The following is a 16,247-nucleotide window of genomic DNA, read 5'->3' as shown; positions in this document are numbered from 1 at the left end:
GAGTGTCTGAGGGTGTGTTGGACTCATGTCCAGCTTGTTCAGGGTGTAGTGAAGCAGGATAGAGTGGGGGGTTTGAGAAGTTGACATTTCAATCACCACAATCCCCAGTACACACACACACACACACACACACACACACACACACACACAGACCTCCAGCCATTTGGTTTGAGGCTGATTCCCTGTGACAGCCTAAATATTTGGCTGCGTCCGGGCACCAAGGTAAATGCACCCCACAAGAATGTTTTTACAGCGCAAGAAAAAGAGAGAGAGAGAGAGAGAGAGAGAGAGAGAGAGAGAGAGAGAGAGAGAGATTTTGGATGAGACGGAGAGAGAGAAATGGAGAGAACACAAAGAGAAGAACCGCTACATTCAAGTGTGGTTTGTGTGTTCGCCAACAGTGTGATCTACATGCATGTTCATTGTAAGAGACCCCCAAGAATTTTAATAGTACTGTATATAAAAAAATATGTCTTCATACATTATGTAAAAAATATTAATAAAATGCTCATCTCTGAAATGTTATATTGCTAGTGCTTAAAGATGTTTTCTTGGGCTTAAAGACACAGATATTTTCAGAAGATTTCTAAATCATCAACAGCAGTGTTTGAAGCTTCTCAAATGAAGAATTGTTACTAGTGCCATTGTGAAGACGTCGTTGTGGGCTCTGGGATATGTTGATGCTGTTTTCTCACATTTTTTGAATTCAGAGATTCATTAAATTATCAGAAAAACAACTGACTGAGCAATAGGCATATCACGATAACACATTTTTTAGGATGATACATTTTCCCAGAAACTATCACGATAAACGAACCATCGTTTATTCTGGAGTACATCCTTTCCCACAACAATCATTTTTAAATCTCAAGAATATTAAACATTGGAATTGGAATGTGGAATGTCCTACTGCCTGTCAAACATTTGCAGTATTCCTAAAAAAAGCACAAAAAGTCAGCATCATAATGCGTCCAAGAGTGGCGTGGCTCCTTTAAGAGGTAGGACAGTAAGTGCTGCGATGTAGCTCAGTGCTAATAAGCTGCATAGTTAGCTCTCGTGTGTATGTGCTGCAGCAGTATGTGTTCACTTAGCCATCTCTGTTTACAACAAGCACCGGACACTGTGCGCAGTTAGCGATGCTGGTTCATTTATGATCAGCGGCGGATACTTTGTGTACAGTTGGCATGCCGGTTGTTTACAATAAGCGGCGGCCGCTGTGCACAGTTAGCAATGGCAGCCACAGTTGTTGTGTAGCTGCTGAGCTGAACAGTGAAATCCGAAATGTTCCCACACCACACTGGCTTTGGCACCAATTCCATTTATTCCGCCAAACTTTCTGGAGTTGAGCAGCTGTCGGGAAACTTAACTTTGAGTAACATACTCACTATGCTTCAATCCAATCCAATCCAATCCACTTTATTTATATAGCACAATTTTAGCAAACACAAGGTTTCCAAAAGTGCTGAAAAAACAATAGATAGATAACACAATACAAAGAGATGCAGAAAACAATAGAAGAGTAAAATGCAATAAGATAAAATAAATTAAAAATAGGATAAAAAAAATAAATAAAATGTCAAATGTACTGCCCGCACAAAATCATATATGCATGTATACAAATAAAAACAAAAAATCACAAAATCAACACTCTACACATAGAGCAGGTTGAGCGACAGGCGAGGGACAGAAGCAGCACGACTGGCAATATAATTATCGAGTCCACAAAAACTATCGTGTCCATTTTTATATATCGAACGATAAGTCGATATAGTAATTAATTCATTATCGTGACAGGCCTACTGAGCAATCAATGAAAAACAATCGTTATTTGGAGCCATTGTAAAGCTAAGAATACATTGTCCATTTAAAAAATAAACCATTCTTACACATATTTCATCCAGTAAAATCCCCCTTTTTTCATGCACATTTTGAAAAGAAAGAAACGTTGTGTGAACTCAGCTGTCTGGCTCTGTGTGAGAGAGCTGCTCATGTCAACAATCATTGATTGAACTGTTCGAGATCAAAAGGAATAGGATATATCAATTATAGCAGAGGATGAATTTTCCTTTGAAAAAGAGGGGGGAAAACAATTCAAGGTATAGTGCAAAAAGAGCTATTAGTGCATCAATAAGTGCTAGTGACAGATGCTCTCTGAAGAGCAACGGTTCACTGGAGAAGTTTTCCTGATGAATCAAGGGAAATAAAGCAAGTGTTACAGGCCAGTGTTAACTATTTACAGTCCTATCTGTTCTTATCATCCTGGATGGTTTTATTTTCTCCATCAAGTTCTTTGAATGGTTGAAAAAAACAAAACAACAACATAGGAGAAAGCCCATTTACTTTACTGCAAGTGCTGCTGCATTCAGTGTAGTTATTGAACGTAATGGCAGTGACTGATGGTCATTGCTCGTCTCCTCCAGCAGGAGGCGCTGCAGGACATACAAACACAACTAGTTTCTGATGGAAACAATAAAAATCAGAAGCCGTTCTGAAGCTGTTGTAACATGTAAACACATTGCTGTTGATCGTGTGTGTTGTTGAAGAGTGTTTGAGTGTAAAAAGACTGGGTCCCGCTGTATTACTCAGGCTGCACTACAGCGTCTATTCACAGGCGCGATCCCACTACTGAGCGGCACGGGGGCTTTGACCTGCTCCGTCTCCGACCTGGGCCGGTGCACCCCTCCTTAGACGACCTGGTGGTCCCGGGCTCCCCCAGGAGCACCATATCGATACCGAACTTAGTGCGGACACCCGATCGGCATAGTCCGCTGCAGCTCAGAGCTCCTGAGCTCAAACGCTCCGCCAGCCTCAGCCTCCCGGTAACTTGGATTACAGGCGCGCGCCACCGCACCCGGCGAGTGACTCTTCATTCATGGAGGTTTTGCTGTTTACAAACGTGACGTCACCAGGAAACACTAAGCAGCATCTAGCGACGAAAATAAAACCTGCAGCTGTAGAGCTGAAGACTGATCAGTGTTTTTGATTTTCCTAAAACAATCCTTCTCTTATGAAAACCTGATTTCATTGAGGTGTATCAAAGCTGTGTGCTCGCTTGGAAACAAAGGAGGAGATATTGGACTCTGATGCTACTTGTGGAAAATGGCAGGTAAACTCACAAGACATTAATATCTGCATTTTTCTTTTGTTGCAATATCTCTATATATTTTTCAACAGTTCTCCTAATTTGAAGACACACATTACGTTTATCGTGTCCAATAGAAAACAATAACTTCACATTTTATACACGTCAGGCCTATTCAGTAAGAAGACAATTTATAGAACATAATCACTGGGTAAGTAACAATATGTGGTGACATTATATATCAAAATAAAATAATGTGACACTAAAAGTTGAGCTGATGAAAAGTGTATCACTATGAAGATACATTTCCTTTATTTAATCAATATAAAGTGTCTAGTTTTGGCCTACTTTTTCTCAAATATTTCTAGAACAAAGATACAACATGATGCTATAATTTAGGTCTGACGTGGTTTAAAAAGCCCTTTAACCTTTTTCTATATTTTAAACTTGTCAGACTTGTAATATGTTGATATATCTGAGACATTGATTAATTTAGTGAAGTCTGTTTGGATATCCCGTAATATGGTGTTTTTCTGTAATTTCTGGCCATATTATGCTCTAACATCTATCAACAGACTATAATTGGGCCATTTATAGCATTTTTAGGCACTTTCAAAATTTGACCTTTTTTTTTTTTACAAAAAATGACATATTACAGTATGAATTTTTTTGAGGGGGTGGTTTTTGGACATCCCATAATATGGTGTTTTTCCTGTTATTTCTGGCCATATTATGCACTAACATTTTTAGGCATTTTAAATTTCTTTTGTTTCCAGCACACAGCTTTGATACAACTCAATGAAATGAGGTTTTCAAAGTGAAGGATTGTTTTAGGAAAATCAAAAACACTGATCAGTCTTCATCTCTGCAGCTGCAGGTTTTATTTTCGTCGCTAGATGCCGGCTGGTGCCCCCCTGATGACGTCACATTTGTAACCAGGAAAACCTCCATGAATGAAGAGTCTCTCGCCGGGTGCGGTGGCGCGCGCCTGTAATCCAAGTTACCGGGAGGCTGAGGCTGGCGGAGCGTTTGAGCTCAGGAGCTCTGAGCTGCAGCGGACTATGCCGATCGGGTGTCCGCACTAAGTTCGGTATCGATATGGTGCTCCTGGGGGAGCCCGGGACCACCAGGTCGTCTAAGGAGGGGTGCACCGGCCCAGGTCGGAGACGGAGCAGGTCAAAGCCCCCGTGCCGCTCAGTAGTGGGATCGCGCCTGTGAATAGACGCTGTAGTGCAGCCTGAGTAATACAGCGGGACCCAGTCTTTTTACACTCAAACACTCTTCAACAACACACACGATCAGCAGCAATGTGTTTACATGTTACAACAGATTAAGGACTGCTTCTGATTTTTATTGTTTTCATCAGAAACTAGTTGTGTTTGTATGTGCTGCAGCGCCTCCTGCTGGAGGAGACGAGCAATGACCACCAGTCACTGCCATTACCGTCAATAACTGCACTGAAGTCAAGTCAAGTATAGTTTATTTGTCCCAACTTGGACAATTTGGTTGCAGTTTAGTTGTATAAAAAGACATAAAAAACAATACATGAATGCAGCAGCACTGGGAGTAAACTAACTGGGCTTTCTCCTATGTTGTTGTTTTTCAATCATTCAAAGAACTTGATGGAGAAAATAAAACCATCCAGGATGACAAGAACAGTTACTTCATTAATGAGGCCTATTTACATTTCTGGATATGACAACAGGATCAGTGAGAATCTAAAGGTCAGTGACCTTCAAGGATTTCTACAAATCAGACAGGTTTGCTGTCTGACACAGTTTACAAGTTAATTTAATAAAAGCACGTGGAACAGAGGAGCCATTCTCTGGATGAGGTGATATGAGGATTTTTGTCAAAAATGGTCAAATTTTAAAATGCCTAAAAAAGGCTAGAAATTGGCCTATTGTAGTCTGTTGATACACGTAGTGGTATAGCTTGTCCAAAAATAGTTGGAAAACACCATATTATGGGATGCCCAAAAATGACCCCCTAAAAAAAAGGTCATAATAGCAGATCGATTTTTGTCAAAAATGGTCAAATTTTAAAATGCCTAAAAAAGGCTAGAAATTGGCCTATTGTAGTCTGTTGATACACGTAGTGGTATAGCTTGTCCAAAAATAGTTGGAAAACACCATATTATGGGATGCCCAAAAATGACCCCCTAAAAAAAAGGTCATAATAGCAGATCGATTTTTGTCAAAAATGGTCAAATTTTAAAATGCCTAAAAATTGTAGAAATGGCCCAATTATAGCCTGTTGATACATGTTAGATCATAATACGGCCAGAAATTACAGAGGTGTATAAAATGTGAAGTTATTGTTTTCTATTGGACAGGATAAACCAATGTTTATTTTCGAATTAAGAGAACTGTAGAAAAATATGTAGAGATACTGCAAACAAACAAAAATTGCAGACAATAATATCTTGTGAGTTTATCTGGCATTTTCCACAAGTAGCTTCAGAGTACAATATCTCCTCCTTTGTTTCCAAGTGAACACACAGCTTTGATACACCTCAATGAAATCAGGTTTTCATAAGAGAGGGATTGTTTTAGGAAAATCAAAAACACTGATCAGTCTTCAGCTCTGCAGCTGCAGGTTTTATTTTCGTCGCTAGATGCTGCCTCGTGCTTCCTGATGACGTCACGTTTGTAAACAGCAAAATCTCCATGAATGAAGAGTCTCTCGCCGGGTGCGGTGGCGCGCGCCTGTAATCCAAGTTACCGGGAGGCTGAGGCTGGCGGAGCGTTTGAGCTCAGGAGCTCTGAGCTGCAGCGGACTATGCCGATCGGGTGTCCGCACTAAGTTCGGTATCGATATGGTGCTCCTGGGGGAGCCCGGGACCACCAGGTCGTCTAAGGAGGGGTGCACCGGCCCAGGTCGGAGACGGAGCAGGTCAAAGCCCCCGTGCCGCTCAGTAGTGGGATCGCGCCTGTGAATAGACGCTGTAGTGCAGCCTGAGTAATACAGCGGGACCCAGTCTTTTTACACTCAAACACTCTTCAACAACACACACAATCAACAACAATGTGTTTACATGTTACAACAGCTTCAGAACGGCTTCTGATTTTTATTGTTTCCATCAGAAACTAGTTGTTTGTATGTCCTGCAGCGCCTCCTGCTGGAGGAGACGAGCAATGACCATCAGTCACTGCCATTACCGTCAATCACTGCACTGAATGCAGCAGCACTGGGAGTAAAGTAACTGGGCTTTCTCCTATGTTGTTGTTTTTTTAATCATTCAAAGAACTTGACGGAGAAAATAAAACCATCCAGGATGACAAGAACAGACAGGACTGTAAATAGTTAACACTGTCCTGTAACACTTGCTTTATTTCTCTTGATTCATCAGGAAAACTTCTCCAGTGAACCGTTAAACCTGCTGAAAAAAAAGCTGCAGAACATCAACACCAAAATCTAAATCTAACAACAGCCTGAGGCCTTTACTACTGGCTTAACATGTGTTCTGTTAATAGTAAAAAGTGTGTTCAGTATATTCATATGGTGAAGATGGTGCACTTCCATGCACACAACGCTTTATTTATTTATTAATGATCAAATATTGATTTTATATTTACACACAAATCTGAAATGAATCCAGATTACTGCAGCAGACTTTTGTCCTTTATTCTGATCCACAATCACAGCAGCACAGCTGTACCCTGATCTTGATCCTGGTCCAGGTCCTGTACCCTGATTCTGGTCCAGATCTTTTTATTATAATTTTTGACTCCTTTTGGGGTACAAAAAACATACAAATAAAATGCAAATGTGATAAAGTTTTGTTTGTTGAAGTGAATATTAATATATAAACTAATTTGAATAATGACCTACGGTAATAAGAATCAAACAATTAAATATTTGTAATTATTATTATTATACAATAAACAAAAAAAATAAAAGGATAAAAAAAACAATGTAACAACATGATACAACAGATTGGCATAAAAAAGGAAACATTAACTATATATTAACTCAGATAAAAGCTCAACTAAGAACTGGATAAAAATAGTTCAATGATCAGAATAAATATAAAAAAATAATTAAAAAATAAAAAAAGTAGCTTTAAAAGCTTTATACGAGATAGAAATAATAATAATGAAATATTAAATATAATATGGTGAAAACACTAAATCAAATAAACATGAAAAAAAACTCACAATAAAGTTTGTTTCTCCTGAAAGGGACAGGTGTGTGTGTGTGTGTGTGTGTGTGCGCGCGTTGTAAGAAGCTCCATTCATTGTTGACTTTTGCTGCTAATCTGAAATGTGAGTTTTATTGAAAACTGATATATAATATAAAAATGTTCTGAGTCCAAAGTTTTCTTTCAATGATTTAATTCACATTTCTCAGTTTATCAAAGTGTTTCAAACAAAGTTGATACAATTCAAGTTTCTTTTTTTGTGCAAAACAGTTTCAATAAATACTGACTGTGTTTAGCACCAAACATTCACTGTAAGATTGAATTCAAACAAAAAATAATAAATTACAGTTAATATTCAGTCACACGCTGCTATCTTTTCACAGTTTCCATCCAAAGTGCAACATTTAGTTTTAAATATAAAGTGTCTGTGTTTATGAGGAAATCAAGCCGACAGATTTAATGACAAATATATAAATATAATAAGTTAATACATATTCATACAAACATTTAAAAATGTAGAATAAAAAACTAAATAATTCTGAATTACCAGAAATTGTTAAAAAAGTTTGTTTCAGTTGATACAAATCTTTTTCCTGTTTTTGTTAAAATACAGTTTCAATAAAAGTATTACAATAATATCAAGAAAATGTAAACTGCTGAATTAATCAATAAAACATCAGCTGAACTGATGAGACTGCAGTGAACATTAAAACTAATAAGAATTAAAATGCTGACTCAGCAGAATCAAGAGATCATTAAAATGTTTTAAAAGTTTGTTTCAGTTGATAAAAAAATCTTTTTCCTGTTTTTGTTAAAATACAGTTTCAATAAAAGTATTAAAATAAAAGCATTAAAATATTAACTGCTCAATAAATCAATAAAACATCAGATGAACCGACTAATTACAGTGAACATTAAAACTAACACGAATCAAAATGCTGACTCAGCAGAATGAAGAGATCATTTATATTAATCAAAATAATAATAATAATATGAAGTCACAGCAGCAGGTTACTGTCTCAGCTGATGAAGGTGAAACCTGATGAGAGAAATGTGACTCCGGTTATTTCAAAGAATTATTGATCAGGTGATGTGGCGGGACTCTCCCAGCAGGTGGAGCTGCAGCGCTCTACCTCTGTGCGTTCTGGCTGGTGTTGTATTTTTAAACAGTATTTTAAAAGTATTTCTCATGTGTACTTTATGATGTTTTGATGCTGATTCTACACTGATTCACCTGATGGTTGGTGATGATCAGGGCTCCATGAGGCGGCGGGCCTGCTCCGTCATACTCATCTGGTCCTCCGTCATCCCAAACATCACAAGCTGCAGCTCGTCGTTCAGCTGTCAACACAACGCCAAAACACAAGTGTGTTCATGTGCTTTAACAACCCAAGAAGATGAAGAACAGATACCAGACTGTGGTCTTACTGGTCTGAGGCTGAACATGAAGAAAATAAATGTAAACTTTGACCAGAATTATACTTTAACTCGTCCAAAAGAATCTAGGTAGAAGAGAGTGATTGTGGGTCAGTCCTTACCTTGAAGGAGTTCAGGATGTATGCAGGACATTCTGGAGAGTGCAGGAAACCGACAGGCTGCTGACACAACCACTCTGTCGGCCCATCACGCAGGAGGCAGCCGAACTCCTCACAGCCAGGGACGGAGCTGAACTCTCCCTGGACCTGCTGGAGGGAGTTGGACTCTCCCTGGACCTGCTGGAGGGAGCTGGACTCTCCCTGGACCTGCTGGAGGGAGTTGGACTCTCCCTGGACCTGCTGGAGGGAGCTGGACTCTCCCTGGACCTGCTGGATGGAGCTGGACTCTCCCTGGACCTGCTGGGTGGAGCTGGACTCTCCCTGGACCTGCTGGAGGGAGCTGGACTCTATCTGGACCTGCTGCTGGACGGAGTTAGACTCTCCCTGGACCTGCTGGGTGGAGCTGGACTCTCCCTGGACCTGCTGGATGGAGCTTGACTCTCCCTGGACCTGCTGGACGGAGCTGGACTCTCCCTGGACCTGCTGGATGGAGCTGGACTCTCCCTGGACCTGCTGTTGGACGGAGCTGAACCCTGCATGGACCTGCTGGATGGAGATTGACTCTCCCTGGACCTGCTGGGTGGAGCTGGACTCTCCCTGGACTTGCTGGATGGAGCTGGACTCTCCCTGGACCTGCTGGGCTGAGCTGGACTCTATCTGGACCTGTTGGAGTGAGCTGGACTCTATCTGGACCTGCTGGATGGAGCTGGACTCTCCCTGGACTTGCTGGATGGAGCTGGACATGCCCTGGACCTGCTGGGTAGAGCTGGACTCTGTCTGGACCTGCTGGGCGGAGCTGGACTCTATATGGACCTGCTGGGTGGAGCTGGACTCTCCCTGGACCTGCTGGGCGGAGCTGGACTCTATATGGACCTGCTGGATGGAGCTGGACTCTCCCTGGACCTGGAGTAGAGAAGTCCACATGAACATGTCTGAATAAGTCCCCTTCAGAGAGTTTTCTCTGACAGTATTATGAAGTGACTCTGAGTGTTTGTTCTTGTGGATTTAATGAGACGTAATGCCTCTATGTGATGGGGGATCAGCTCTCTCAGCAGAACCCTTGTTGCTATTCAGATTCTTTACCACCAAACTCAACTGTAAAACTATCCGTCCAATTTAATCTTGTGATCCGGGACTAAGACAGGGTCCCACTAATGTTTCCCAGCTCTTCCTGTCTACTGGTTTGGAGATCTCAGAATTTGGGCTTTGCAGCTGAGAGTGAAGTTGTCGGGATGAGATTCAGCACTTCCAATTCTGAGGTTGTGGTCCTCATATATGAGAAAGAAGGGCTACACGGTGGTGTAGTGGTTAGCACTCTTTCCTCACAGGTCGCCGGTTTGACACCGGCCTGCGGATCTTCTGTGTGGGTTCTCTCCTGCTTCTCCAGCTTCCAAAAACATGCACTTAGGTTTAATTGGTGACTCTAAATTCCCCGTAGGAGCGAATGAGAGCTTTCACCAGATCTGTCACCTGTCCAGGTGAACCCCCCTCTCATTCAATGTCAGCTGGGATCAGCCCACAGCCTGAGTTAAGGATAACAAATCTCCAAGAGTGAGGTACTGCCCCAGAGTGTGGACCAACGGTTTGGTTCAGAGTTAGAGAGAGTCCACAGAGAACCCTCTGGAGAGAAGCCTTGGGGTCCAGGAGGAGCTGGAGGTTTAGCTGCGGAGAGGGACGTGTGGAATACTTTGGCCTACTGCCCGCACGACCCGGATACGCAGATGAAGATGTAAAGGTGGATGTAAAGGTGATGTATATATTCATATATCTATATATTGTATTGTGTGTGTTACTGTCAGACCTCAGAGCTGCTGGACTGCTGACTGTCCGGACTGACACTTGGCTCCTCCCACGTCTGGTTCATCATCCTGTCTGAACAAACTGACACCTGAAGCACAAACACACGTCAACACAACAAGACAAACATCTCCAGTGCAGCCTGAGATATCTTCACCATGAGTCTCCTCTCACCTCCGTCTGGCTCCTCAGTGGCGTCTGTGTTTGAGGAGCAGACATCAACAATGCTCTGATCCTGGACACAACACAGTGGAAACAATAGGTTAACATGGCACTGTGAGTCCTATGGAGACATGAAGTCTGACCTCTGACCCCGGACGTACTGGCTGGTGAGGCTGCAGTGCAGACAGGAGTCCTCCTGGTCGGTGCTGGTGGAGTGTTTGCGGGAGCAGACAGGGGTGGAGGTGAGAGCCGGACGCTGTGACTTCACATCGTCTACATAACAAAGGCTGAAGAGCTGAAGACACAGACACACAGACATCAGATGGACGCTTCAGGACAAACAGCAGCCGTGTGTCCGGTGCGGCGTCTTCACCTCAGAGGGGGAGAACAAGACGGTGCTGCCTAGGCTCCAGCAGGAGGTGGAGTCCATGAAGGAGGCTCCGTCCTCACTCTTCAGTCCTGCAACCTTCAGACACAGGGAGAGACAGCTGAGAGACGTCAGGACAAACTCACATGTTGACAGTGGTGGAAAGTAACTAAGTACATTTACTCAAGTACTGCACTTAAATACAATTTTGAGGTACTTGTAATTTACTTGAGTATTTCCACATATTTAACTTTATACTTCTACTTCACTACATTTTAAGATAAATATTGTACTTGATACTCCACTACATTTAGCTGACAGCTTCAGTCACTAGTTACTTTACAGGTTTAAGATTTAACATGAAAAAATATGATCAATTTAAAAGGATTGCGCATGTTTATAGATTAAACCAGATAACAGTATATTAAGTAGTGATAATTAGCCTTACCCTGACAACAAGTAAAATGCTGCTTGCAGAAATGCATGAAAAAATAATAATCCAATCATATATTTAGAATATATAAAACAATCTGAGTGGGTCCATTCTGCATAATGAGTACTTTTACTTTTTTTACTTTAAGTACATTTTGATGCTGATACTTTTGTACTTTTACTTCAGTAACTTCAGTAACTAAGTAAACCACTGCATGTTGACCCTTCTGCATCTTTTCAAGGACAAAAATGTCAAAATCAGCCAGAATATGATATATTAATGTTATTTTCCTCTTCAAATGAGCCTTAAAGCGACATGATGCAACTATTCTACCATAAGAATTTATTGTTGATCACAAACACAATGAAATTACTTCTTTCTGTCATTTATTCTGACCTGATTTAAAATGTTTTTAAATCACACATTTGTGTTTCTTATCTAAATACAGCAAAAATATCATCAATAAATTCCAAAAAGAAGTGAAAACTTGTGTAAATGAGGTGTCACATGATGTTTTATACTAAAATAAATAAACATCAATAAAGTAATCTGCTGATTCATTGATAATGTTGAGGAGAAGAACAAACTCCTTAAGCTGTAAAACTCTGACGGGACAAACAGGTTAAAACATAAACTCAGGGATATAGAATCAGACTTTTAGGTTTCATTCTGACAGTCTTACATAACTCCTGCTCAGATCGAGGACTGACAGGCCGGCATCCTCTTTGTGGCGTGATGAGGTCACTTCCTGTGGTCCACAACTCCAGGACTCTGCATTCTGTGATGAAGACGACATCATAAACAAGATAATAATAATAATAAACACCGCAGGTTAATATGAATTTCATCCCCAAAGCTAAAATACCACCTCCATCAGCTCCGCAGGCACCGTCAGCTCGCACATGCTCAGTGAGGAGCTGCAACCTGAGGAGGAGGCGGGGACACAGGTGGAGCACAGGAGGGCATGGTTGTTGTTTAGCTCGCTCACACTCCGACGGCTGCAGCTGCAGCTGGACTCGTCGCTGACACTGGACAGACTGTCTGCCTGCTGGGGGACAGGACACCGTTAATACCATTACTAGTGTGAGGCGGAGATGGGAGGTGAGAGGGTGGAGATAAGAGGGTGGAGGTGGATGTTGACCTTGGTGGGGATGTTGGTCCTGGATGCTGGTCTGGTGGAGGAGGAGCTGGAGGAGGTGTGGATGTGCGGGTATCCCTCCTTCTCCACCTTCCTCTTCAGGGTGGAGTTCCAGTGGTTCTTGATGGAGTTATCTGTCCTGTGTTGTAAAATAAGCTCATGTTATCAGCAGAGTGAAGGAGTGGCAGTGAGCAGAGATCTACTGACATTAACATGCTAACCAGCTGTCCTGTAACACCAGCTGTACCTGCACAGGCAGCAGAGAGTCACTGCAGTCTGTCCTCAGAGAGGACAGGTAGCTGTTAGCAGCTTTAGTTGCAACTAAAACTGAAATCAAGACCTAAACAACAGCTGAGAGTTTAACAGACTGCTGCAGTGGTTGAGCTGAGATCAGTTGCTCTACAGAGCACCTAGAGACCTACAGCCGGCAGAGAGGAATCAGGAGAGGAAGCAGAAGAGGCAGCACTGAAGCTGCTGTAGTGTCTCATGTCTGCTCTCTTATCAACCAGCTCTGCCCTACAAAGCCTAACTGCAGTATCCACGCAAAGAGAAAAACTGCTTTTTTATCTGGCCAGCAAAATGGGTTATAGGTAGGTAAGTGATATGACACTTATTTCTACATGTATTGATGATGTCATTTTTCGGCTCAAAAATCATGACAATTTATTTGACCTTTGACCCCAAAAATTGTAGTTATTATAGAGTGCAGTAACTACAATTTTGTTGTCTTCTTTCAGCTTTTATATTTTGTTTTTTTTAGTGAATAAACATTTTCAAACTGATTTTGTTGTAAGTGTATTTAAAAGTGTTTAACAACTATATTCAAGGATGTGTGTATTATAGACATAATATTATAAAGTAATGTTATATTTTAGTCTTAATATAATTTTATCTCACATTTTTACTTAATCACTATCTCAATAATAATTTCCCTATCAAATAAACTTAGAATTTCTAGAAATTCTTGTTTTCACCACAACACAATGAAGAAATACAGGGCTACACTGTATCACAGTCAAAGCAGACCGTGGTAAGTGAAGCTACTGAGGTCTGTTTTGAATTGGATTTTGTAGTTACTGCAATTTTTATAACATTATTTATCTGAAATAAACCAAAATTGAAATCTAAAAGTTTGTCACAAGATAAAACAGACATCAAGGAGTTTATTTTTAGTTATAACTCAATTTAGACTAAAAATGTAGTTACAATTAGGCTTTGTAGGGCTGAGCTGACGACATGAGATTATAAACCTCCACACAGACAGCAGGTGATGGTGACAGCAGGACCAGACTGTGGCCGGCAGCGCCACACGGGAGGCTTGGTGTACCTTTAATATTGCTGGATGACTTGCATTATTTAATCAGATAATCTGCGGGTCGTACCTGCCGGGCAGCAGCTTGGAGATGTGGGCCCAGCGGTTCCCCAGCCGCCTGTGGGCCTGGAAGATGAGGAGGTCCTCCTCCAGCGTCCAGCCACACTTCTTCACCGTGGGGTCCAGGTGGTTGTACCAGCGCTCGCGGCACTGCTTCCCGTTACGGCTGTGCAGGTGTTTGGCGATGAGCGACCAGTGCTTCACGCCGTACTTGTGCACCAGCGCCATGACCTGTACAGAAAGTGACATCATAATGCATTACTCGTTAACACAAGGGCCAGGTTTGTGTTGCAGGATGCAGTTTTCTGTGTTACTGTACAGCAGTACTGCAGTATAGTTGGTATACTGTGTTTACCTTCTCATCCTCATCCTGAGTCCAGCGACCTTTCACCAGCTCTGGATTCTTTATCTGCTGCCAGCGGCGATGACACTCCACCTGTGACCTCTGACCCTAAGACACAGCACAGACAGCAGTTACTGACTGCTGGACAGATTTATCACCATATTAACAGCATTTCCCTCTTCAGTGTTTCTGCTTGGTACAGACTCAGACAGTCTGATCTTTGTTGATCATTTAAACAGATATTTCCACACTGTGTTCCTCAGAAGATCTGACCAACAGACAAATAAAACTACTCAATTTAAAATGGAGAGAAACTGAAGACCAACTATTTGATCCAAAGTCCTTCACCAGTGTATGCAGCTTCTCATCCTGAAGAGGAAGATCATCATCATCATCATCACTATCTCCATCAGGCTTTCTATTGAGGGTAAATATTTCTTCTACAAAATGTTTTGATTCATAAATTACTATAAATATGTTCTGTTAAAATATGATGTGGGAATATAAAAGTGTAAACAGCTGAATGATGAGCTGAAAGTCACTATCAAGCTGGATAAAGCTTCAGATTCAGCTGATCACTCAGAGACACCAACACATTGTCACATCATACAGTCACCTGGACACACAGTCTGAGTTACCCCTGAATGCTAACATGACCTTTACCTCGTCTCTTGTCCATCCAGGCTTCTGGAGAGTCACTTTGGAAAATCGTCCTTTTGTACTGAGACAGGAGACAACACACACACACACACAATGTTTGAACTAACACACGAACACAGCACAGGCTCGGTCTCTGATTCTGGGGAAACTGAATCAGATTTTATGGAGAAAATGTTATCTTGTTTTCCCTCTGAGGTCCTAAAACATAGATAACATCCAAATAGTTGATGAAAAGAAAACGGCTTGTCTGTCTCACACGGTGCTCAGAGTTCTCAAGATATTGTTGACAAATGCGCTCTGGATTTTAAATAAACTGCAATAATATTGTAAAGTAAACTGCAATAATATTCGGCTTCAGTGATGTTTAAAACAAAAAAAGACTAATTTGTTTTTACAATCAGTGCATCCATAATAATACCAACATTACCTCATTAATTAATGTTTTGACACAATTAGATGAAGCCCAAATACAGTGACAGGTGTGTATTACAGGTGTGTTACATGTGTAATACAGGTGTGTTAGAGGTGTGTTGTGTACATCAGCTCTCACCAGGACCTGCGGCTTCTGCTGCTCATCACTGCTGCACACACACTGACACACTGCTGGAGGAATCACAACAAACACCTTTTTTTAACTTTTCATAGACTAAACTTCATCCGGATCAAACCTTTAGTTTGGGGGTTTTTTTAAGAACTTTTTAGTAGGATTGATAAAAAACTCTGGATTATACTGATCCCATCAGGAGGGTGGATTCAGCGTGGATTTCAGGCCCAAAATATAATGAAACTTTAAAATTGTATCAAACAATACTATATTTGGATCATGCAGTATAGCCTACAAGATATCCTATTTATTCATAAGGTTTTAATTTGATTTGTTCATCCATCAGGCTACAGTGATTAGGTAGGCCTTTCAGTATAGGCCCACAGCAAAGTAGAAAGAGTTTGGCCTCATAAAATAATTCCCCAAACAGCTGTCAATATTGACCACAAATAAAATATTTAATTCTGTCACTAAATAATGTATATTCATCACAATCAAAGATATTTTTGTTTTGTTTTTAGATTATTTTTTAGTGATGCATGCAATGATAAAACAGGATAACCAAGCAATGGCAATGGCATCACTGGTTTTTGAAATCCAAAACAAATCCAAATCAGAAATAGTGTCTAACTATTGTGTCCCATGTTGCTCTTCACATATCTATTGTTCT

General features: G+C 41.1%; 1 protein-coding gene across 1 annotated transcript; it reads right to left on the bottom strand.

Annotated features, from left to right (window-relative positions):
- Nucleotides 1–7,408: 7,408 nt before the first annotated feature.
- On the bottom strand, nt 7,409–15,621 carry LOC131993882 (uncharacterized). Its single transcript, XM_059359948.1, has 14 exons — nt 15,584–15,621; nt 15,037–15,094; nt 14,386–14,481; nt 14,041–14,261; nt 12,662–12,797; nt 12,389–12,565; nt 12,203–12,298; nt 11,094–11,186; nt 10,882–11,015; nt 10,733–10,793; nt 10,563–10,649; nt 8,765–9,664; nt 8,461–8,567; nt 7,409–8,265 (listed from the first exon to the last, which is right to left on the bottom strand). Exons 1-13 carry the CDS (start codon nt 15,607–15,609, stop codon nt 8,478–8,480), a joined length of 2,175 nt encoding a protein of 724 aa, XP_059215931.1. The 5' UTR covers nt 15,610–15,621; the 3' UTR covers nt 7,409–8,265; nt 8,461–8,477.
- Nucleotides 15,622–16,247: the final 626 nt, after the last annotated feature.

The sequence above is a fragment of the Centropristis striata genome, chromosome 20 (assembly GCF_030273125.1).
Source record: "Centropristis striata isolate RG_2023a ecotype Rhode Island chromosome 20, C.striata_1.0, whole genome shotgun sequence".
Lineage (NCBI taxonomy): Eukaryota > Metazoa > Chordata > Actinopteri > Perciformes > Serranidae > Centropristis > Centropristis striata.
The sequence above is the reverse complement of the archived record's forward strand: the minus strand, read 5'-3'. Positions and strand labels throughout refer to the sequence as shown.

Bases quoted from the DNA above. Each gene is read 5' to 3' on its own strand.
- LOC131993882 (XM_059359948.1), bottom strand. From the start codon at position 15,609: ATGAGCAGCAGAAGCCGCAGGTCCTG. The intron at 12,566-12,661 runs GTCAACATCCAC...GTCCCCCAGCAG, and splicing joins GGACCAACATCCCCACCAAG to GCAGACAGTCTGTCCAGTGT. The intron at 11,187-12,202 runs GTAAGACTGTCA...CTGTGTCTGAAG, and splicing joins TCGATCTGAGCAGGAGTTAT to GTTGCAGGACTGAAGAGTGA.